The sequence below is a fragment of the Pocillopora damicornis genome, chromosome 4 (assembly GCF_964200805.1).
Source record: "Pocillopora damicornis chromosome 4, jaPocDami1.2, whole genome shotgun sequence".
NCBI classification, from domain to species: Eukaryota; Metazoa; Cnidaria; class Anthozoa; order Scleractinia; family Pocilloporidae; genus Pocillopora; species Pocillopora damicornis.
In genome coordinates, this window is record NC_142673.1 from 6,313,995 (window position 1) to 6,334,753 (window position 20,759).

At 37.7% G+C, this 20,759-nt stretch overlaps 1 protein-coding gene and 1 pseudogene across 1 annotated transcript; both read right to left on the minus strand.

Moving 5' to 3' along the window:
- Positions 1-2,116: 2,116 nt before the first annotated feature.
- Positions 2,117-9,168, minus strand: LOC149046607 (uncharacterized). Its single transcript, XM_089205163.1, has 11 exons — positions 8,702-9,168; positions 7,234-7,342; positions 6,694-6,807; positions 6,403-6,448; positions 4,596-5,545; positions 4,421-4,513; positions 4,246-4,338; positions 3,746-3,919; positions 3,029-3,126; positions 2,675-2,805; positions 2,117-2,363 (listed from the first exon to the last, which is right to left on the minus strand). Exons 1-11 carry the CDS (start codon positions 9,166-9,168, stop codon positions 2,203-2,205), a joined length of 2,436 nt encoding a protein of 811 aa, XP_089061289.1. The 3' UTR covers positions 2,117-2,202.
- Positions 9,169-16,525: 7,357 nt separating this feature from the next.
- On the minus strand, positions 16,526-18,672 carry LOC149046608 (major facilitator superfamily domain-containing protein 12-like; annotated as a pseudogene).
- Between the last annotated feature and the right edge of the window lie 2,087 nt (positions 18,673-20,759).

Genomic DNA, 20,759 nt, shown 5'->3' on the forward strand with positions numbered 1-20,759 from the left:
ACTGATTTCGGCTGGTTTCGAGCTATTGATAAAAATTAGAATAATTTAGAGTTGTGGATTGCAAAGGCAATTACTTGAAGTGAAATGCAATTTCAAACCCTCTGCTCACTGTCAATTTTCTTTCATATGCTGGCATTTTAATCTCAAGCAAGTAATTGCACTAATGTTAGACAAGGTAGTTCTGTTCGGGAAACCATTATCCGAGGTCTCCGTCAGTAAAGATACTGCCGTCTCAGAACTAAAACATCCCGTAACCATTAACGTAACTCTACCATAACCTTGTTTATGGTCTATGCAACAAAACCCACGCATATTATATTTCTGAAAAGAAATTATAGTTTTGTTTCCTCAGAAGAATAATGAACCGACGCGATGTAAGAGTTTCGATTTGCATCTAACCACTCCTTTAGCGTTTCTTTGTTTCGTAGAGAAGCTGAGGAAGTGGAGCATCAACCGATAATTGATCTGCTTGAGCCTCAAAATCCTGTGTGTCTACACAGGAGAAATGGCACACGTAAAGGTTATTAAAGCAGAGGAATTAGAACAAAAAGCAGAGAAAGTCTGCGTGGATATATGGTATCTTGTGTAAAAAAATAAATTTTTGTGACCATTCGCTTGGAGTCTGTGTATGTACAATCATTCTTTGTGATTATCAGTATGTTACACAGCCATGTGAATTTAGATGTAAATCAACGCTGTTACCTTTCATTTCAAAAAACCTTTTGACGGTTGGAGAAGCAAAACCAGTAGGAATACCACCAAACAGAATACTTCAGACGCCATTGCTAACACATTTTGCAAGTAGTTGCCAACAGCCTCGTTTGAGCTAGTTTGAATCGAGTGTAGGAAATTGGGAAAGTCTCTTTTCAGTGGCCTGCACTCGAAGAATTGCTAAGGCAAGACAACTTTCCAAGCTATCTATGCGATGGACCAGTGTTTTAACAGATAAGAAATGTCGGAAAGTATATGTTTGTTTTCAGTAATTGAGCTGTAAGTTTACTGTAAGTTTTGGCAGATTTTCTTTCCTTGGGTCACGTCTCCTGTGTGTAAACACATTCATGAACATATTCAGTCTGACAGGTTTACTCAATCAAGTCGATTGAGACCTAGTCAGGTTTGGTGAATTGGAAATAACAGACACTCCTTGGCTCATAACTAGCAAGGTCAACAAGTTGGAAAGTTCTTGAATTTTTGCGGTGCTTGTAATGTCCACGTACATTAAACGAGAAAGCAACCCATTTTTCTTGCAACTAATTTTGATACCACTTAACTGCAGAATCGAAACGTTTTAACAAAGAAAAAAAAATGGAAAACCATTGGAGACAAAAGGTCCTGATTCCCTCATTCGCCCTTCGCCGTACACTTACTACGGATGATCAAACTTGCTAGCTTGAAGCTCTGTCAGGTTCGATCACCCGGAACAAACAAACGAGCACGTACGTTAAGATAATTTGGATTTATTTATTATTGAGCTGATAATGTAAATTGGCTACGTTAGAGAGTTTCAAAGCTGACGTTTCGAGTGTTAACAAACAAACACGTGTGTTGACATATATTACTTGGTTTTATTTATAACTGAGTTTATAACGTAAATTGGCCACCTTAGAGAGTTTCAAAGCTGACGTTTCGAGTGTTAATCCTTCGAGTGTTATATAATGAAGACGGTAAACATGACCATACCAGTTCTTCAAAACCAAGAATGTCGTAATACACGTAGCTATAATGAATGAAAACTTTTGCTTGTCAGCGATTGATCTAAACGGTTCACATTATTTGTTCCGAGATGTGAACAGTTTTCCGAGCAAACTTTGAGCTATCAATAGAAAAGAAGAAAATCTAAAAAATTTTGAAAATAGATTAAGATACTATACTATTATTATCATTAAACAGACAAGACCACTATTTATCTAAAATTTAGGAAAAGTGGACTCCTGTTCATCTCGGTGCCAGAAGTTATTACGACTTGTCTCTTTTTATTTTACGGAATTCTACGATGGCAAAACTTTTCATGTGAAATAATTTTTCCTAAAATCTCAACAACAACAGATGGAAACGATCTTTACAATCTCTTTGATTTTAACTTGATCGTTAAAAATGAAACAGTTAATTATGGGTCATATAGGCCGAAATCGTGGGCGTGTCTGTGCAATGACCTTTAGTAGGTCGACAGAGCCTCTACACATAATGCAATTTTCAAAGAATTCAAAGTTTTGAGTCCTCAGAACAAGAATCCACCACCACGATGGAGGTATTGTGACTATCATCCAAGCTGTGGCCTGACGTTGCTTTGACCCCCGATGGACATTGGTTAACTTGAACATCAAACGGCGATTGGCCGTGTAGAGCCTCAACATCTTCTGAAACTAGAAGAACAAATTGACAGAAGAAGGTTTCGTTGACAACAAAGACAACCACGTGTAATACTGACTAACAAACCTGAAGCTCCAAGTTTAAAACCGTCTTATTAAATGAGCATGGATAGCAGTACTACATGGACGCAAAACTATAACGAGGTAAATGAATTTACACAGGCTTGTGTTACTTGGTAAGATTACTAGTTTAAACAAAGGAACGGCTTGACACCATTGCGTCAGAGGGTAATTCAGAGTATTTGTAGTTATTCTCCTTACGTTACCCATGTTATATACGTCTAACAGCTTGACAATGTACTTACCTTTACTTCTGCAGATAAAGTTAGGTGGTTGGAAAAACAAAACCAGCAAGAATGCCACGAGAGTTAATACTCCTGGCGCCATTACAAACACATGCCGTACGTAGTTGCTAACCGCCTCATTTGAGCTGGTTCTAAATTGAATAAAGGAATTGAGGAGTTTACTGAATCATGCATAGTTTTAAAACTGTTATTAAAATTTAAAATGGTCAACGATGGCCTCCTCAAGCTGGTAAAGACAAACATGTTGAATATACTTTTCGAGTTTTAACAAATCGGCCGGTCATCTAAACGTTTTAAATACCATGTTTCTTGTTCCTTCTAGGGTAAATTTCAATAAAGATTTGATAGACTAACCTTTCTTCCGGATAAAATTCCTGTATAGTAATGATAAGTGCACCGCTTGAGATTCTGGCGATTACAGTGATAATGGAAAACACTAATCCACTGGTTTCCTGACAGGAAATCACCGTATTAACTCATATATCTCAGATGGGAAACCAACATTAGTACTATTATTAACGTAGTTTTTTAACTCTTTACCCCTAAGACCAACAGGTCTTTAATTTCTCCTCAGAGTGTCACTGCTGAATCAAACATTTACGGCAAGAGAGAAAAAGGTAAATGATCGCCAATGAAAACAAAGGTTTGGATTGTTAGAAAAATTATCCTTATTAGTATCATGGAAAATTTATAGAGAGCACTATGGAAAAATATTCACCCTGATCATGGTGTTAATCAAGTTTCGGAACTAGTCCGCGAATGAAACGGTTCTTTTTCATTACCCTCTGTGATTGACCTTGAAAAATCGCAACAATCTCTCAACTGATCAGATGTTACTCGAAATTTAAAACTTCAGGCGATCTAACTGTATCTACATTAAATTATCACTAGCTGCTTGTGAGATTTTATTTCGTACTGACAAAGAGTTGAGATTAGTTTGGATTTTGTTTTGCGACATTCAAAACAACTTTCATGTCATTTGAATTTCAAAAATTGGCTGGTTGGAAATGTATTAGAGTTTGCGACTTATTATCTCCTCGAAGCTATTAAAACTTGTTTCGAAAGACTAACCTTATTTTCCCCGATCAGCTCGGTAATGAAGACCAGTGCCATCACGTACATAATGGAGAGACCACTTCCTATCATAACCACTGGTGCATAAGTTGATTGTCTGGTAGAATAGGTTTGAAAATAGCTCCAAAAAGCGCCACCCATCACAAATAAACTTGCCAGAAGGTAGCTCCACTAGATGTGCATAGCAAAGAAAGTATGAAAGTTACTAAGACTAAAATAACAAATAAAGTTGTTCATGGTTCCGTAACAAGCGAGACACAGACAAAAAAAAGATCTGAGAATCCTTTGAGGAATCGAAATCCTGACTATCGTAACTTGAGAAAAGATGGTTCATGTGTCGAGTTAAATAAAGCCGTTAAGATGATCGTTTATTTATCGCCCCTCTCAGCCACTCATCATCAACAAGTAGATAAGCCGACGTTTGGCGCAATCAATGCATTTCCACTATCAAAAACGTCAAATGACCAGTTAGAAGAAGCTGTTAATCCAGGTCTTACCTTACTTCCAATTTTTCTTTTCAGTTTCTTACACGTTGAACTCGCTATAGAGCCACTGGTTAGGAGGACGAGTGGAAAATAAGCGGTAGCTGCCTGATTCAGAACAAAAATACGATGAGATTATTATAGTTATCAAAGAGTTGAAAACAACTGAGCACATCAGATTGAACTATACCTTGGGGAATGATAATCTCTCTGTGAGAAATAGCGGTAAATAGCTGTATACAGAGTCCTGCACAAGGCGTGTACATGTAAAGATAATGGCAACCTGAGAATTAAAACACGAGAAAAACGTCACAGAGAGTCAACTAAATCAACAAACAAGGATAGTTGGAAACGTGAAGGTTTACCATGTACACGTTTGGATCTTTTAGCCAGTATTTGATTCCTTTTGGACGTCTTCCCTCAGGTGTAGAACTTGTCGATTGAACAGGGAGACCAAGAACATCAGGGTTATCCCCTGAAGTTAAAGAATTATCTGTGGTATCGCAACCTTCTATTATATCGATTTTTCTACCGTGTTGTTTTGGAATACTTTCATTCAGATTCGTTTTGTTGTCAGGCGTGTGATCGAGATTTAATCCCTGTCGTTCTGTTCCGTTCATGAACAGCATTTCAAGAAGTTCAGGAGGATGGAAAGTCAGAGACTTTTTTTGCTTCCTCACTGATGTACTGCAAAGGCTTTCCTTCTTATCATCATCACCTCCATCATCTTCAAATCCAGGGTTATAGAGACCAAATTTACCATCATCCGGAAAAAGCACCATTCCATGTTTTCTTTGCTTATATACGGTACAAGAAGATGTTTTAGGGGCCGCGTTGTTGGTCATTTTCCACAAATCTTTTTCAGTAGTGTTTTTGATCTCTTCGTGTCTGGTGTTCCACAACTCTTCATCAGTTGTATGATCGTCGGCTTTACCGTCCATTGTAACTTGGTTTTCCATGGCACCAAGACATGTTGGTTGTTCGTGCTCTTCGTTTTGTAATCTCAACAGGATGCCGTCAAAATCAAGCATTAGTGGACTCTTCTTGCGTTCACGATCAAGATGCTGTACTTCTAGAACAACTCGTATTTTTGTATCCTCACTTTCTGGATTCTTATGATTTTGATCAGTGTTATCAATTTTCCCATCACCAAACATGGCAACAGCAAACTTCTGCAGAAGACTTCGTTTCCTGATGCGTACTTCATGGCTTTTGGTTCCTCCACATCCGTTCATCTCACTTTGATGTTCTTCATATTCATTTGAAGCCATAACCATGTTAATAAACTTAAAAGCAAGGCTGGTCCGTCTAGAATCTTGAGCAAAAAAACAAAACAAGCAATTAACGAACGTCTGGTTTTTCTGCGTCAGGGTTCAACGGTGGAACTAAATCGTGTCAGCTTCAGGAACATGTCTCAACTCTTTTTCGGATCAACTATTGAAACTTATTCCCTCAAAATGATCTCCAATAATATTTTTATAACACGGGATATCTGGACTTCTTCTCGATTAGTTTTTGTTCAACTTCTTTTCCCGTTTTAACTTGCTAGTGAAAAATCTGAGTAACCCAAGCTAAGCTGGAGGTTTTGCGCTTCGCTAAAAAAGGAGTTATGATAAAGTTCTCTAAAGAGACAATCCTTAGAAGGCGAGGTTTACGGATGAAATTCTTTTCCTCATTCTAGCCATCTACTTGGCTGGTTCTTCGAAGTAAAGCTCGAGCTACTAACGTAGTCGACATTTAGCCTCTTGGCGGAATGCAGTCTAGAAATAACTGAAGAGAGTTTGTGGGTTTGATATCCTTGCTGTGATCACTAATCTTAATCTCCAGTTGACATGCGCTTCTGAACTAGACATTTTGTTTTTAAGAGGACGTTGTCCAAACATTTCAAGCAAAATTGGTGCTGTCTCCAGATAGGACCACGTGTATCAAACTTGTGGGATGCCTAAACACAGTCATGGTTAATAGATTCTCAAAAATACCGAGGCAACAATACACTAGATATTAAGAAGCTCCGTGCAAAAATAAGACCTATCCCCCTTGAGATGAAGACGAGTAGCGTTTTTCATTTTTTTCGATCAGTTTTACGCTGGAAAGGACCTTAGATATGCAATTTTTGCGCGAACAACGACGGTTTTTTAAATAATACACCAAAGTAAATATCCATAGACTTACTGGCATCTTCGGCTCCAAACTCTTCAATGACTATTCCAGGAGCTTTCTGAAAAATAACGGGTAAGTGGCTAGAGTGAATTAAAGGTTGCTTTAGATAATGTGTGGACCATACCTCTATCCCTCTGGTCGCGCAATGTAACGTCTTTTAGATAAATCAAATGAAGAACGAAGAAACAATCGCACAAGCGCGCCGCTTTTAGCTCTACGATGTTGTCTGCTTCCCGAACACAAAAATAAGCTTTTTTATGACCATTATTTGAAAAGGAAATATCCTTTTGTTTCCTGTCTTACCGTGAGATCCGTTGTGGCGCTTTCTTTACTCTGACATTTTTGAGGTTCGTTTGTGCCAATGTGGAAGATGGCTGCAAAGAAGAGTCCTGTTCCAGTAGCAATCCACGAGAGGTACTGTTCAGAAAAGAATTAATCAACCTTTTAACTCCCAGAAATGACTAACTTGTAACCTCTCCCTCTAGCAAACATACATTCTCTAGCCAACAGCTGATGAGAATACTAATGCTAATCAGATAAAAGTTGTTATCTTGATCTAACACTAAATTCTCAAGAATTAATTTAAAGGAAATGCAAAGCAGCTCCAGGAGAGAATTGACAATCAGGTCTTGAAAGTTGAAAGGTTTAGGACAAAAAAAAAGTTTTAATGCCAGTAGAGATGTGTAGAAAGAGACTGAAAGGCTGACAGGCAGCGCAGGAAGAGAAAACCAAATTTCTCCAACCGTTTTTTAATTGCGTTTTTTTTTAGTTCATCGCATTGAACTTCCACCTGTTTGTCAAAGCATATCGTGGCATAGAACTATTAACGAAGCTGCTACTTACTACAAAATCTGGAAGGCTCTGAGGTCCCAGAGTATCGCTCTTGTCCTGTCCGAAAAGGCCCCAGGCCATCACGTATATGTAAATACCACTAAGGAAGCTGAACATTGTCCTTTTGAACAAGAAAAAGAGAAGAATAAAGAAAATTGTTCTTAGATGTCACGTTTATTATTCCTACAGGATAAGTTAGGAAAAAACGGCCTCAGAGTGTCCGTTCTTGAGTTGAGTTATATAAAAGTTATACAAGTGATTTATACAAGTATGTTTGAAACAAATACGATTGCCGTTTGAACTACGTGTCTTAAAAAAGGTTTCTTGAAGCAAACTTCATGGCACTAAGAGCTGTACATTCTCGACGGATTCAGTTACAGTTGTAACAAAGGTAATTTTTACCTCCACAGTGCTCAAACAAATGTTGTACAGCGAGAAGAAGATGTAATAAGAAGATGTAATAGACAATTGAAAGCCACCCACCATGATTTCTATTACAAAGAAAACAACAGTTAAAGAAAAAAGGAATGATAATGCTTATTAAAACTGTTATGAAAAGGTGCCAAGATTTTCGCCCGCAGGGATTCTTGGAAAGAGATCTTTGAAATGAAAAATTAAGCTGCCGGCAGAGATCGCTGAATAAATTTCCTACCGCGCACAATAGCTGTTCTCTTGTCCGCATTTTAGCCAGAAAGTAGACGCAACCGGTCTATATGAAAACTTCGCAAATTAGTTTAATAAAGATTCAACATAATTATCTCGAATCGTGTACAAGTTAACATGATGCTGTCCTTAAATGGAACCTCAAAAACAAACCTCTACGTAATTGGCTGCTTGAAACTTCATGGGATGTTATGATTGGAGCATTTGTCATGAAACTTGAAGACTCGCACAGGAATACAAGTTGCAGTCCATTATGGCCAATAAGGTCAATCAACGGCTGAATGCATGATAAAAACTGACGAATATGTACGAAGCCTAATTTCGCATGTGTGAGCACTAAAACTGGAGGTCTGACAGACATACGCATAGGTAGAAGGTTTTTCATTAAATTAGTGTTATTTCTTATGACTTTTACGAAGCAAGAGGCAATAGTACTAAGTCAACCGACTTACGCTTAGGGAAAAGTAACTTTAGGAGAGTTTGATTATGAAATAAAAACTTCGCGTCATCATCTGATTAACAAAAATATTACATTATGACGTGCTTCCGTTTTGCTATAGATCAAAGATGGCGTCAGAATGTGCTCGTGGCCGAGTGTATAATTGATGTTGTTACCACATTTTGACATATTATGTGATCTTGAAGTGTAAATCCACATCAACATGTAATCTGTTTGTTTTAGATGATAAAAAAAGCAAAATTTTGCAGATGGCGACATAAACTATGCGTCTGTCCTCCAGTAGATCTTTGGTAAGAGCCCAACAAATGGGTGAACAGTTAAGTTTAATTAAATATAATACTTTTAAAAATAGCAAACCTGATGGCGTTAAGATCTGTTAGTTCTTCAACCGACACAGCTGAAGTTGTGATGAAAGCCAGGTGATTTATCTCCACTACGCTGAAACAAATGTTATACAGTGAAAACAAGAAACCGTAATAGACGGTGGGAAGCCAAGTTTGATGACTTCCACTACAGAGAATGCAACGGTTGACGCAGAGAGGAACTACGATGCCCATAAAAACCGTTGCCATAAGATGCCAAGATTTTCGCATTCCAATTTTCTGTGAAAGAACGGGTACTTTAACCATATCGCCGAGGTAACCAGAGATTATTGAGGTCAACGCGTCAACAATTTGTCCAAGGAGTATTATAAGTCCAGCGTCTGCAGCTGAAAGGTCCACTACCTCCATGAAAAATAGGAGAGAAAAAAATGAAAACATGCACCTGCAGAGGTCATTGAATATACTTCCCGCTGCACACAGTAAAATTTCTCTTGTGCGCATTGTAAAAACGAGTCTCTTTGGTCTGGACACGCCACTCTCTCTCTCCTCTACTTAAGAATGCTTCGATTCTATGGGAAGCCCAATTCTACCACTTTTATATGGGTGTGTGACCTTCCCACTTGATAAGGAAATAATGCACCAATCACAGCTCGCTTTTTGTTTTCCAGATAGCCAATCTATCAAGATAGTCTTAGTGACATTTCGTACCTCAGCCCTCACAATATTTTACTCTGACTAAAACGAATCAAGCTAGAAAATCATTAAGTTAATTTTTTGCGTTGTTTGAAAACCTAGATACTATAACTGAGTGCTTCTTTTCTTGGCGGTTTTACTGACTTTTTTTAAGATAGATAATGTTTGGTTTCTCAATTGAAAATCACAGTAGATTGTGAAAGACCACAACAATTCAATATGATTTCTGGTGCAATTCGTATCCACAGTAATTTTTTTTGTTCTTATTACTCACACAATAAATTGACCTTGTTTAGTGGAATTCTTTAAACCATAGATTGACGCTAGAGCTTGGCTATAGCTCATTATTCTTGAGAGTCATCAAATTGACAAAGATCGAGGTTGATGATAACTAGACTAATTACGTAATTAAAAGGAAATTGATTGGGAAACATTGATGCAAATTCGTTCACCGCCACCTCCCATGACCTACATTTGGCCGGTTATTAAGTAGTGCTTTTAAAACATTGACATTGGAAATGAGTTTACCATCTCTTTGGAAGAAGAAATATGAACTGAATAACCTCTTTTGAACAAGGAATTACCGTTACTTGGGTATCCAAGTGAAATGTTCATATAGCCAGTGAACTGACGGATTTTGGCTGGTTTTGAGTCATTGATACAAATTAGAATAATTTAGAGTTGTGGATTGCAAAAGCAATTATTTGACGTGAAATGCAGTTTCAAACCATCTGCTCACTGTAAATTTTTTTTCATATGCTGGAATTTTAATCTTCAGCAAGTAATTGCTGTATTGTTAGACAAGGTAGTTCTGTTCGGGCAACCATTATCTGAGGTATCCATCAGTAAAGATACTGCCGTCTCAGAACTAAAACATACCGTAACCACTAACGTAGCTCTACCATAACTTTGTGTATGGTCTATGCAACAAAGGAATACCACCAAACTGAATACTTCAGACGTCATTGCTAAGACAATGGGGCCGCATGAAGCCCATTTCTTCCACTTTTATATGGGTGTGTGCCGTTCCATATAAATGTAATGTCAGGGGTAAAAATCTGCATCTTTGGTAAAAGTTTATTTTATTTTGCGGAAATTATTCGATTGTCTCTCGATGTGAGTCACTGAGTAAGTCACTGATATTTATAACACATTTTGATGTCTTCTGATGCCCTGAATCCTTTTTATTCTTATCATTTTATTTCTCCTCTTCTTTGGTTTGACCTTTCCCAGGTCGTTGTTGTGCGCATTTAGGTTGCACTTCCACCTCTTGATCTAGTCTTGACAGGATCCCGTCCTACAACCGAGCTAAGAGATTCTTCTTATGTTCACTTTCTAATTGCTGTACTACTACGTGATGAAGTAGATATTGACGGAAGTTGTAGACCGTGGACGGAAGTTGCATTTCCATATGCGTAAACGAAAGTTGTATCGCATTCTACCCCTCCCTACTCAGTGAAAGTCTAAAATAATTTCGATGAAGCTCAGGAACTTACGTGGAAAGAAATAAAACGTTTGTAAGGTCTAATAAAAAATAATAACCTTAAATAACATTTCCGAACTTCTAAAAATGCAGCTTGAGTCGAGAAGCCGAAATGTTCACACTTTAGGCCCAGTAGCGGGTTCATTTCAACACAAGTTGTTACTACGAGGAAAAGCATCAGAGGCTGTCATATTGGTAAGCCGCGTATTTGCGTTCGTCTTCAGTTGGTATAAAGTAATCATTGCTCTATCATTGTGCTTTTCCTCAGGAGCTCTTCAACATACAGTCCACACATCAATCACAGCGGCCAAGATTGTTCTTTGTTTCTCCCGTTCAAGCTTCAGTGGAGTGTTTGAAAAAGGATTACGAGGAGTTTTGAAATTATTTTCGCTTTATTTTATAACTTAACAAGGTTCTTTAATGTCCTGTTACATTTGAATATTTAGTTTCAACTCTTCAAAATTGGTTCAATTTAAATATATCAAACGAAACAGTTTTTGGCTGATCCTGTCACAGGATAAATTTACGATCTCTTCTCTTCTTCTTGAGGACTTTGGTTAATTGTTTTTTCTGGCCGAGCCTTTTGATTGAATTTTGTAAACTAATTACTGCCGCAACATCTAAAAATAGTCCCGTGGTTATGGAAAAAAATAGCATAGTGGCTATAAAATTAATTCATAAGAATGTACAGAACTGAATCCTACCCCAACCCTCACAATATTTTACTCTGACTAAAACGAATCAAGCTCGAAATGCATTGAGCTAATTTTTTGCGTCGTTTGAAGGCCTAGATACTGCTGCCGTGCGTTTCTTTTCTTTGCGGTTTTACTGACTCTTTTAGCATAGATAATGTCTGCTTTCTCCACTGAACAACACGGTAGATTGTGAAAGACCACAAAAATTTATTTCGATGCCTGGTGCTATTCTTATCCTCAGTAAACGTTTTTGTTCTTAAAAAACACAATAAATTGACCTTACTTAGAGGAATTCACTAAACCATTAACTGACGTTAGAACATGACCATAGCTTAAAATATATTACAGTTCACACGGCAACCAGGTGGACAATCAGACAGTTTGATGCTACTCTGGTTTGCAGATTTAATGAATGTAACCGAAGAAGTTACAATTCATAGACCCAAAGTTTCGACACTCCTGTCTAGTGCCTTCATCAGGGGTGATCTAAACGCTGCTACAAGAGGTCCTTTTATATGATCACTGATTAGCGGCCTATTTTCTTACGAGGTGTAAATAGGCGTCAGGAAGCAAACCACCATCGTCACGATTTAAAGGAGCGTGGGCGGAGTTAATGTGCCAAGCCTCCAAACAAAGGCCCTGGTGGTAACGCCGATTAGTGGTGATAATTTTAGAAAAATCCCACCCAATTGTATGGTTAGTTAGGCATGTATGCTCCGATAAGGCTGAATTTTCCTTTTTGCAAAGGAAAACCGCTTTTTGGTGCTCTTTTAACCGTGTACCAAACTGACGTTTGGTCTGAATACATCGGAAAACGAATACATCGGACAGACCAAACGTCAGTTTGGTACACGTGTCATTTAATAAGATTACTTTTTTGAACAAAGGAACGCTTGACACCATTGCGTCAGGGGGTAATTCAGAGTATTTGCAGTTATTCTCCTTACGTTACCGAAGTTATAGACGTCTAACAGCTTGACAATGTACTTACCTTTACTTTTGCAGATAAAGTTAGATGGTTGGAAAAACAAAACCAGTAAGAATCCCACCAGAGTTAATACTCCAGGCGCCATTAGAAACACATGCCGCACGTAGTTGCTAAACGCCTCATTTGAGCTGGTTCTAAATTGAATAAAGAAAGTAAGGTGTTTACTAAATCGTGCATATCAATCACAGCGACCATGATTGTTCTTTGTTTCTCCCGTCCAAGCTTCAGTGGAGTGTCTGAAAAAGGATTACAAGGGGTTTTGAAGTTATTTTCCCTTTATTTTATAACTTAACAAGGTTCTTTAAAGTCTTCTTACATTTGAATATTTAATTTCAACTCTTCAAAATTGGTTCAATTTACATATATTACAGGAAACAGTTTTTGGCTGATCCTGTCACAGGATAAATTTACGATCTCTTCTATAACGAAGACTTTTGCTACTTGTTTTTTCTGGTCGAGCCTTTTCATTGTATTTTTTAAAGTAATTTCTGCCGCAACATCTAAAAATAGTCGCGTGGTTATGGAACAAAAAATAACAAAGTGGCTTTCAAATTAATTCCTAAGAATGAACAGAAATGAATCCTACCCTAGCCCTCACAATATTTTGCTCTAACTAAAACGAATCAAGCTCGAAATGCATTGAGCTAATCTTTTGCGTCGTTTGAAGGCCTAGATACTGCTGGCGTGCGCTTCTTTTCTTTGCGGTTTTACTGACACTTTTAGCATAGATAATGTCTGTTTTCTCCACTGAACAACACAGTAGATTGTGAAAGACCACAAAAATTTATTTCGATGCCTGGTGCTATTCTTATCCTCAGTAAACGTTTTTGTTCTTAAAAAACACAATCAATTGACCTTACGTAGAGGAATTTACTAAACCATAAACTGACGTTAGTACATGACCATAGCTTATTATTCTTGAGAGTCATCAAATTAATAAAGATCGAGGTTGATGATAAGGAGACTAATTACTGCAATTTCCATAATTGAAAGCAACTTGATTGAAAAGTATTGATGTAGATTCGACTCAATCTCGTCCGCCGCCACCTCACATGACCTACATTTGGCCGATTATTAAGAAGTGCTTTTAAAACATTGACATTGGAAATGAGTTTACCATCTCTTTCAACATCTTCTGAAACTAGAAGAACAAATTGACAGAAGAAGGTTTCATTAACAACAAAGACAACCACGTGTAATACTGACTGACAAACCTGAAGCTCTAAGTTTAAAACCGTCCTATTAATTATAACTGAACATGGATAACAGTACTACATAGACACAAAACCATCACAAGGTAAATGCATTTACACAGGCTTCTGTTATTTGGTAAGATTACTAGTTTAAACGAAGGAACAGCTTGACACCATTGAGTCAGGGGGCAATTCAGAGTATTTGCAGTTATTCTCCATCCGTTACCCAAGTTATAGACGTCTAACAGCTTGACAATGTACTTACCTTTACTTTTGCAGATTTGTCAACGATGGCCTGGTCAAGCTAGTAAAGACCTGTTGAATATACTTTTCGAGTTTTAACAAACCGGCTGGTCATCTAAACGTTTTAAATACCATGTTTCTTGTTCCTTCTAGGGTAAATTACAGTAAAGATTTGATAGACTAACCTTTCTTCCGGATAAAACTCCTGTATACCAATGATAAGCGCACCGCTTGAGTTTCTGGCGATTACAGTGATAATGGAAAACACTGATCCACTGGTTTCCTGACAGGAAGATACCGTATTAACTCATTGATCTCTGATGGGAAACCAACATTAGTCCTATTATTAACGTAATTTTTTAACTTTTTACCCCTAAGACCAGCAGGTCTTTAATTTCTCCTCACGGTGTCACTGCTGAATCAAACATTTACGTCAAAAGAGAAAAAGGTAAATGATCGCCAATCAAAATAAAGGTCTTGATTGTTAGAAAAAATCTCCCTGTTAGCATCACGGTAAATTGATAGAGAGCGCTATGGGAAATCTGCACACTGATCATGGTGTTAATCAAGTTTCGGAACTAGTCCGCGAATGAAACGGTTCTTTTTCATTACCCTTATGATTGGCCTTGAAAACTCGCAACAATCTCTCAACCGATCAGATGTAACTCGAAATTTCCCAAACTTCAGGCGATCTAACTGTATTTACTTTATATTCTTAGTAGCTGCTTGTGAGATTTTATTTCGTTCGGACAAAGAGTTGTAATTAGTTTGGATTTTGTTTTGCGACATTCAAAAAAACTTTCATGTCATTTCAGTTTCAAAAATGGCTGGTTGGAAATGCACTCTAATGAAATGATCAGAGTTTGCGACTTAGTCTCTCCTCGAAACCATTTAAACTTGTTTCGGAAGACTAACCCTATTTTCCCCGATCAGCTCGGTGATGAAGACCAGTGCCATGAAGTACATAATGGACAGACCACTTCTTATCATACCCACTGGTGCATAAGTTGTCTGGTGGAGAAGGTTTGAAAATAGCTCCAAACAGCGCCACCCGTCACAAATAAACTTGCCAGAAGGTAGCTCCACTAGATGTGGATATCAAGGAAAGTATGAAAGTTTCTAAGATTAATTTAACAAATAAAGTTGTTCTTGGTTCTGTAACAAGCAAGACACAAAAAAAAGAGATCTGAGAATCCTTTGAGGGATCGAACTCCTGACTATCGTAACTTGACGAAAAGATGGTTCATGTGTCGAGTTAACTTAAATAAAGCCATTAAGATGATCGTTGATTTATTGCCCCTCTCAGCCAATCAACATCAACAAGGAGATAAACTGACGTTTGGCGCAATCAATGCATTTCTACTATCATAAAAGTGGAATGACTAGCTAGAAGAAGCTGTTAATCTAGGTCTTACCTTACTTTCAATTTTCCTTTTCGGTTCCTTACACGTTGAACTCGCTAAAGAGCCACTGGTTAGGAGGACGAGTGGAAAATAAGCGGTAGCTGCCTGATTCAGAACAAAAATACGATGAGATTATTATAGTTATCAAAGAGGTGAAAGCGACTGAGCACATCAGATTGAACTATACCTTGGGGAATGATAATCTCTCTGTGAGAAAGAGCGGTAAATTATGTATTACAGAGTCCTGCACAAGGCGTGTACATGTAAAGATAATGGCTACCTGAGAATTAAAACACGAGAAAAACGTCACAGAGAGTCAACTAAATCAACAAACAAGGATAGTTTGAATCGTGAGGGTTTACCACGTACACGTGTGGATCTTTTAGCCAGTATTTGATTCCTTTTGGACGTCTTCCCTCAGATGGAGAACTCCCGATTGAACAGGGAGACCAAGAAGATCAGGGTTATCCCCTGAAGTTAACGAATTATCTGTGGTATCGCAACCTTCTGTTCTTTTGATTTTTCTGCCGTATTGTTTTGTTGTCAGGCGTGTGATCGGGATTTCTTCCCTGTCGTTCTGTTCCGTTCACTGACAGCATTTCAAGAAGTCCAGAAAGATCGAAAGTCACAGACTTTTTTCGCTTCCTAACTGATGTACTGCAAAGGCTTTCCTTCTTATCATCATGACCTCCATCATCTTCAAACCTTGGTCTTTTTCCACAAACCTTCTTCAGTAGTGTTTTTGATTTCTTTTCGTTTAGCGTTCCACAACTCTTCATCAGTTGCATGATCGTCGGCTTTACCGTCCATTGTAACTTGGTCTTCCATGACAGCAAAACCTGTTGGTCGTTTGTGCTCTTCGTGTTGTAATATCAACAGGATGCCGTCAAAATCAAGCATTAGTGGACTCTTCTTGCGATCACGATCAAGATGCTGTACTTCTAGAACAACTCGTATTTTTGTATCCTAACTTTCTGGATTCTTATGATTTTGATCAATGTTATCTATTTTCCCATCGGCAAACATGGCAACAGCAAACTTCTGCGGAAGACTTCGTTTTCTGATGCGCAATTCATGGCTTTTGGTTTCTCCACCATTGTTTGAAAAGGAAATATCCTTTTTGTTTCCTGTCTTACCGTAAGATCCATTGTGGTGGTTTCTTAACTCTGACATTTTTTAGGTTCCTTTGTACCAATGTGGAAGATGGCTGCAAAGAAGAGTCCTGTTCCAGTAGCAATCCACGAGAGGTACTGTTCAGAAAAGAATTAATCAACCCCTTAACTTCCAGAAATGACTAACTTGTAACCTCTCCCTGTAGTGAACATACATTCTCCAGTCAACAGCTGATGAAAATACTCATACTTATCAGATAGAAGTTTTTATCTTGATCTAACACTAAATTCTCAAGAATTAATTTACAAGGAAATGTAAAGGTCCCAGAGTATCGCTATTGTCTTGTCCGAAAAGGCCCCAGGCGATCACGTATATGTAAATACCACTAAGGAAGCTGAACATTGTCCTTTTGAACAAGAAAAAGAGAAGAAGAAGAAGAATTGTTCTTAGATGTCACGTTTATCATTCCTACAGGATACTTTAGGAAAAAACGGCCTCAGAATGTCCGTGCTTGAGTTGAGTTATATAAAAGTCATACAAGTGATTTATACAAGTATATTAAAACAAATATGATTGCCGTTTGAACTACGTGTCTTAAAAAAGGTTTCTTGAAGCAAACTTCATGGCATTAAGAGCTGTATATTCTCGACGGATTCAGTTACAGTTGTAATAAAGGTAATTTACCCCCACAACGCTCAAACAAATGTTGTACACCGAGATCAAGAATCCAATTGAAAGCCACCCACCATGATTTCAAGAAAACAGCGGTTAAAGAAAAAAGGAAGGATAATGCTCATTAAAACTGTTATCAAAAGGTGCCAAGATTTTCGCCTGCCAGAATACTTTGAAAGAAAACTTTTAAATAAAAAATTAGGCTGCCGGCAGAAGTCGTTGAATAAATTTCCTACCGCGCACAATAGCTGTTCTCTTGTCCGCAATTTAAACAGAAAGTAGACGCAACCAGTCTATATGAAAACTTCGCAAATTAGTTTAATAAAGATTCAACATAATTATCTCGAATCATGTACAAGTTAACTTGATGCTGTCCTTAAATGGAACCTCAAAAACAAATCCCTACGTAATTGGCTGCTTGAAACTTCATGGGGTGTTATAATTGGAGCAATTGACACGAAACTTGAAGACTTGCACAGGAATACAAGTTGCAGCTATTATGACCAATAAGGTCAATCAACGGCTGAATGTATGATAAAAACTGACGAATATTTACCAAGCCTAATTTCACATGTGTGAGCACTAAAACTGGAGGTCTGACAGACATACGCATAGGTAGAAGGTTTTTCATAAAATTAGTGTTATTTCTTATGACTTTTACGAAGCAAGAGGCAATGGTACTTAAGTCAACCGACTTACGCTTATATTGGCGTTGCAGAGAAAAGTAACTTTGGGAGAGTTTGATTATGAAATAAAAACTTCGCGTCATCATCTGATAAACAAAAATATTACATTATGACGTGCTTTCGTTTTGTTATAGATCAAAGATGGCGTCAGAAGGTGCTCGTGGCACACGAGGCGCAACCAAGTGAAAAATTGATGTTGTTACCACATTTTGACATATTATGTGATCTTGAAGTATAAATCCACATTGACATGTAATCTGTTTGTTTTAGATGATAAAAAAAGCAAAATTGTGTGGATGGCGACGTAAACTATGCGTCTGTCCTCCAATAGATCTTTGGTAAGAGCCCAACAAAATGGGTGAACAGTTAAGTTTAATTTAATATAATACTTTTAAAAATAGCAAACCTGATGGCGCTAAGATCTGTTAGTTCTTCAACCTACACAGCTGAAGTTGTGATGAAAGCCAGGTGATTTATCTCCATCACGCTGAAAGATATGTTATACAGTGAAAACAAGAAGCCGTAATAGACGGTGGGAAGCCAAGTTTGATGACTTCCACTACAGAGAATGCAACGGTTGACACAGAGGGGAACTACGATGCCCATAAAAACCGTTGCCATGAGATGCCAGGATTTTCGCATTCCAATTTCTGTTAAAGAACGGGTACTTTAACCATATCGCTGAGGTAACCAGAGATTACTGAAGTCAACGCGTCGACAATTTGTCTAATGAGTATTATAAGTCCAGTGTCTGCAGCTGAAAGTGAAAATGAAAACATGCACTTGCAGAGGTCATTGAATATACTTCCCGCTGAACACAAGAACATTTCTCTTGTGTGCAATGTAAAAACGAGTCTCCTTGGTCTGGACACGCCACTCTCTCTCCCCCACTAAAGAATGCTTCGATTCTATGAGAAGCCCATTTCTTCCACTTTTATATGGGTGTGTGACGTTCCCACTTGATAAGGAAATAATGCACCAATCACAGCTTGCTCTTTTTTTTTCCAGATAGCCAATCATATCAATATAGTCTTAATGAGGTTTCCTAACCCGGCCCTCACAATATTTTACTCTGAGTAAAACGAATCAAGCTAGAAAATCATTAAGTTAATCTTTTGCGTCCTTTGAAAACCTAGATACTATAACTGAGTGCTTCTTTTCTTGACGGTTTTACTGAATTTTTTTTCAGGATATATGATGTTTGGTTTCTCCTTTGAATATCACAGTAGATTGTGAAAGACCACTAAAATTAAATTGGATTTCTGGTGCAGTTCGTATCCACAATAACCTTTTTGTTCTTATTACACACATAATAAATTGACCTTTCTTAGAGGAATTCGCTAAACCATAGCTTGACGCTTGAACTTGGCTATAGCTTGTTATTCTTTAGTCATCAAATTGATAAAATATATAATTGATATAATAAAGATCGAGGTTGATGATTACTAGACTAATTATTGCAATTTATGTAATTAAAAGGAAGTTGATTGAGAGACACTGATGCAAATTCGACTAAGTCTCGTTCGGCCGATTATTAACTAGTGCTTTTAGAAAACTGACATTGGAAATGAGTTTACCATCTCTTTGGAAGAAGAAATATGAACTGAATAACCTCCCTCGAACAAGGAATTATCGTTACCTGGATACCCAAGTAAAATGTTTATATAGCCAGTGAACTGACGGATTTTGGCTGGTTTTGAGTCATTGATACAATTTAGAATAATCTAGAGTTGTGGATTGCAAGAGCAATTATTTGAAGTGAAATGCAGTTTCAAACCATCTGCTCACTGTCAATTTTCTTTCGTAAGCTGGCATTTCAATCTCAAGCAAGTGATTGCACTATTGTTAGACAAGATAGTTCTGTTCGGGCAACAATTATCTGAGATCTCCATCAGTAAAGATACTGCCGTCTCAGAACTAAAACATTCCGTAACCATTAACGTAACTCTACCATAACCTTGTGTATGGTCTGTGTAACAAAACCCACGCATATTATATTTCTGAAAAGAAATTATAGTTTTGTGTCCTCAGAAAAAGAATGAATCGCAGCGATGGAAGAGTTTTTATTTGCATTTAACCACACCTTTAGCGTTGCTTTGTTTCGGAGAGAAGCTGAGGAAGTGGAACATCAAACGATAATTGATCTGCTTGAGCCTCAAAATCCTGTGTGTCTGCACAGGAGTAATGGGACAGGCATGTGAATTTAAATATAAATCAACGTTGTTACCTTTCGTTTCAAAGCAAACTTTTGACGGTTGGAGAAGCAAAACCAGTAGGAATACCAAACAGAATACTTCAGACGCCATTGCTAACACATTTTGCACGTATTTGCCAACAGCCTCGTTTGAGCTTATTTGAATCGAGTGCAGGAAATTGGGTAAATCAGAATATAGTAGATTTTAAAAAGTTCAAAGCAGTAGAAAAAAATTGTAAAGGTGAACTCGAGCCAAAAGGGAACTTTTCTGTGCAAAGTGAACACGAAATTGAATTCATATTTCGATTCATCATAAATCCAATAAGAAATTTCGGAAAGTGTATGGTTTTTTTTCAGTAATTGAGCTGTAAGTTTATTGTAAGTTTTGGAAGATTTTCTTTCCTTGGGTCACGTATCCTGTCCTGTGTAAACGCATTCATGAACATATTCAGTCTGACAGGTTTACTCAATCAAGTCAATTAGACTTGAGGGACTGGACAACTAGTCAATTAGGCTCTCTGAAACCTAGTCAGGTTTGGTGAATTGGAACAAACAGACACTCCTTGGCTCATAGCTAGCAAGGTCAACAAGTTGGAAAGTTCTTGAATTTTTGCGGTGCTTTTAATGTCCACGTACATTAAACGAGAAAGGAACCCTTTCTTGCGACAAATTTTGATGCCACGCAACCGTAGAATTCAAACCTTTCAACATAGAAAAAGAAATGGAAAG

Coding starts and splice junctions, on each gene's coding strand:
- LOC149046607 (XM_089205163.1), bottom strand. CDS start 9,168: ATGCGCACAAGAGAAATTTTACTGTGTGCAGCGGGAAGTATATTCAAT. Junction 6,449..6,693: donor GCGCCACAACGGATCTCACG/GTAAGACAGGAA, acceptor GTTATTTTTCAG/AAAGCTCCTGGAATAGTCAT. Junction 2,806..3,028: donor GAATTTTATCCGGAAGAAAG/GTTAGTCTATCA, acceptor TATTCAATTTAG/AACCAGCTCAAATGAGGCGG.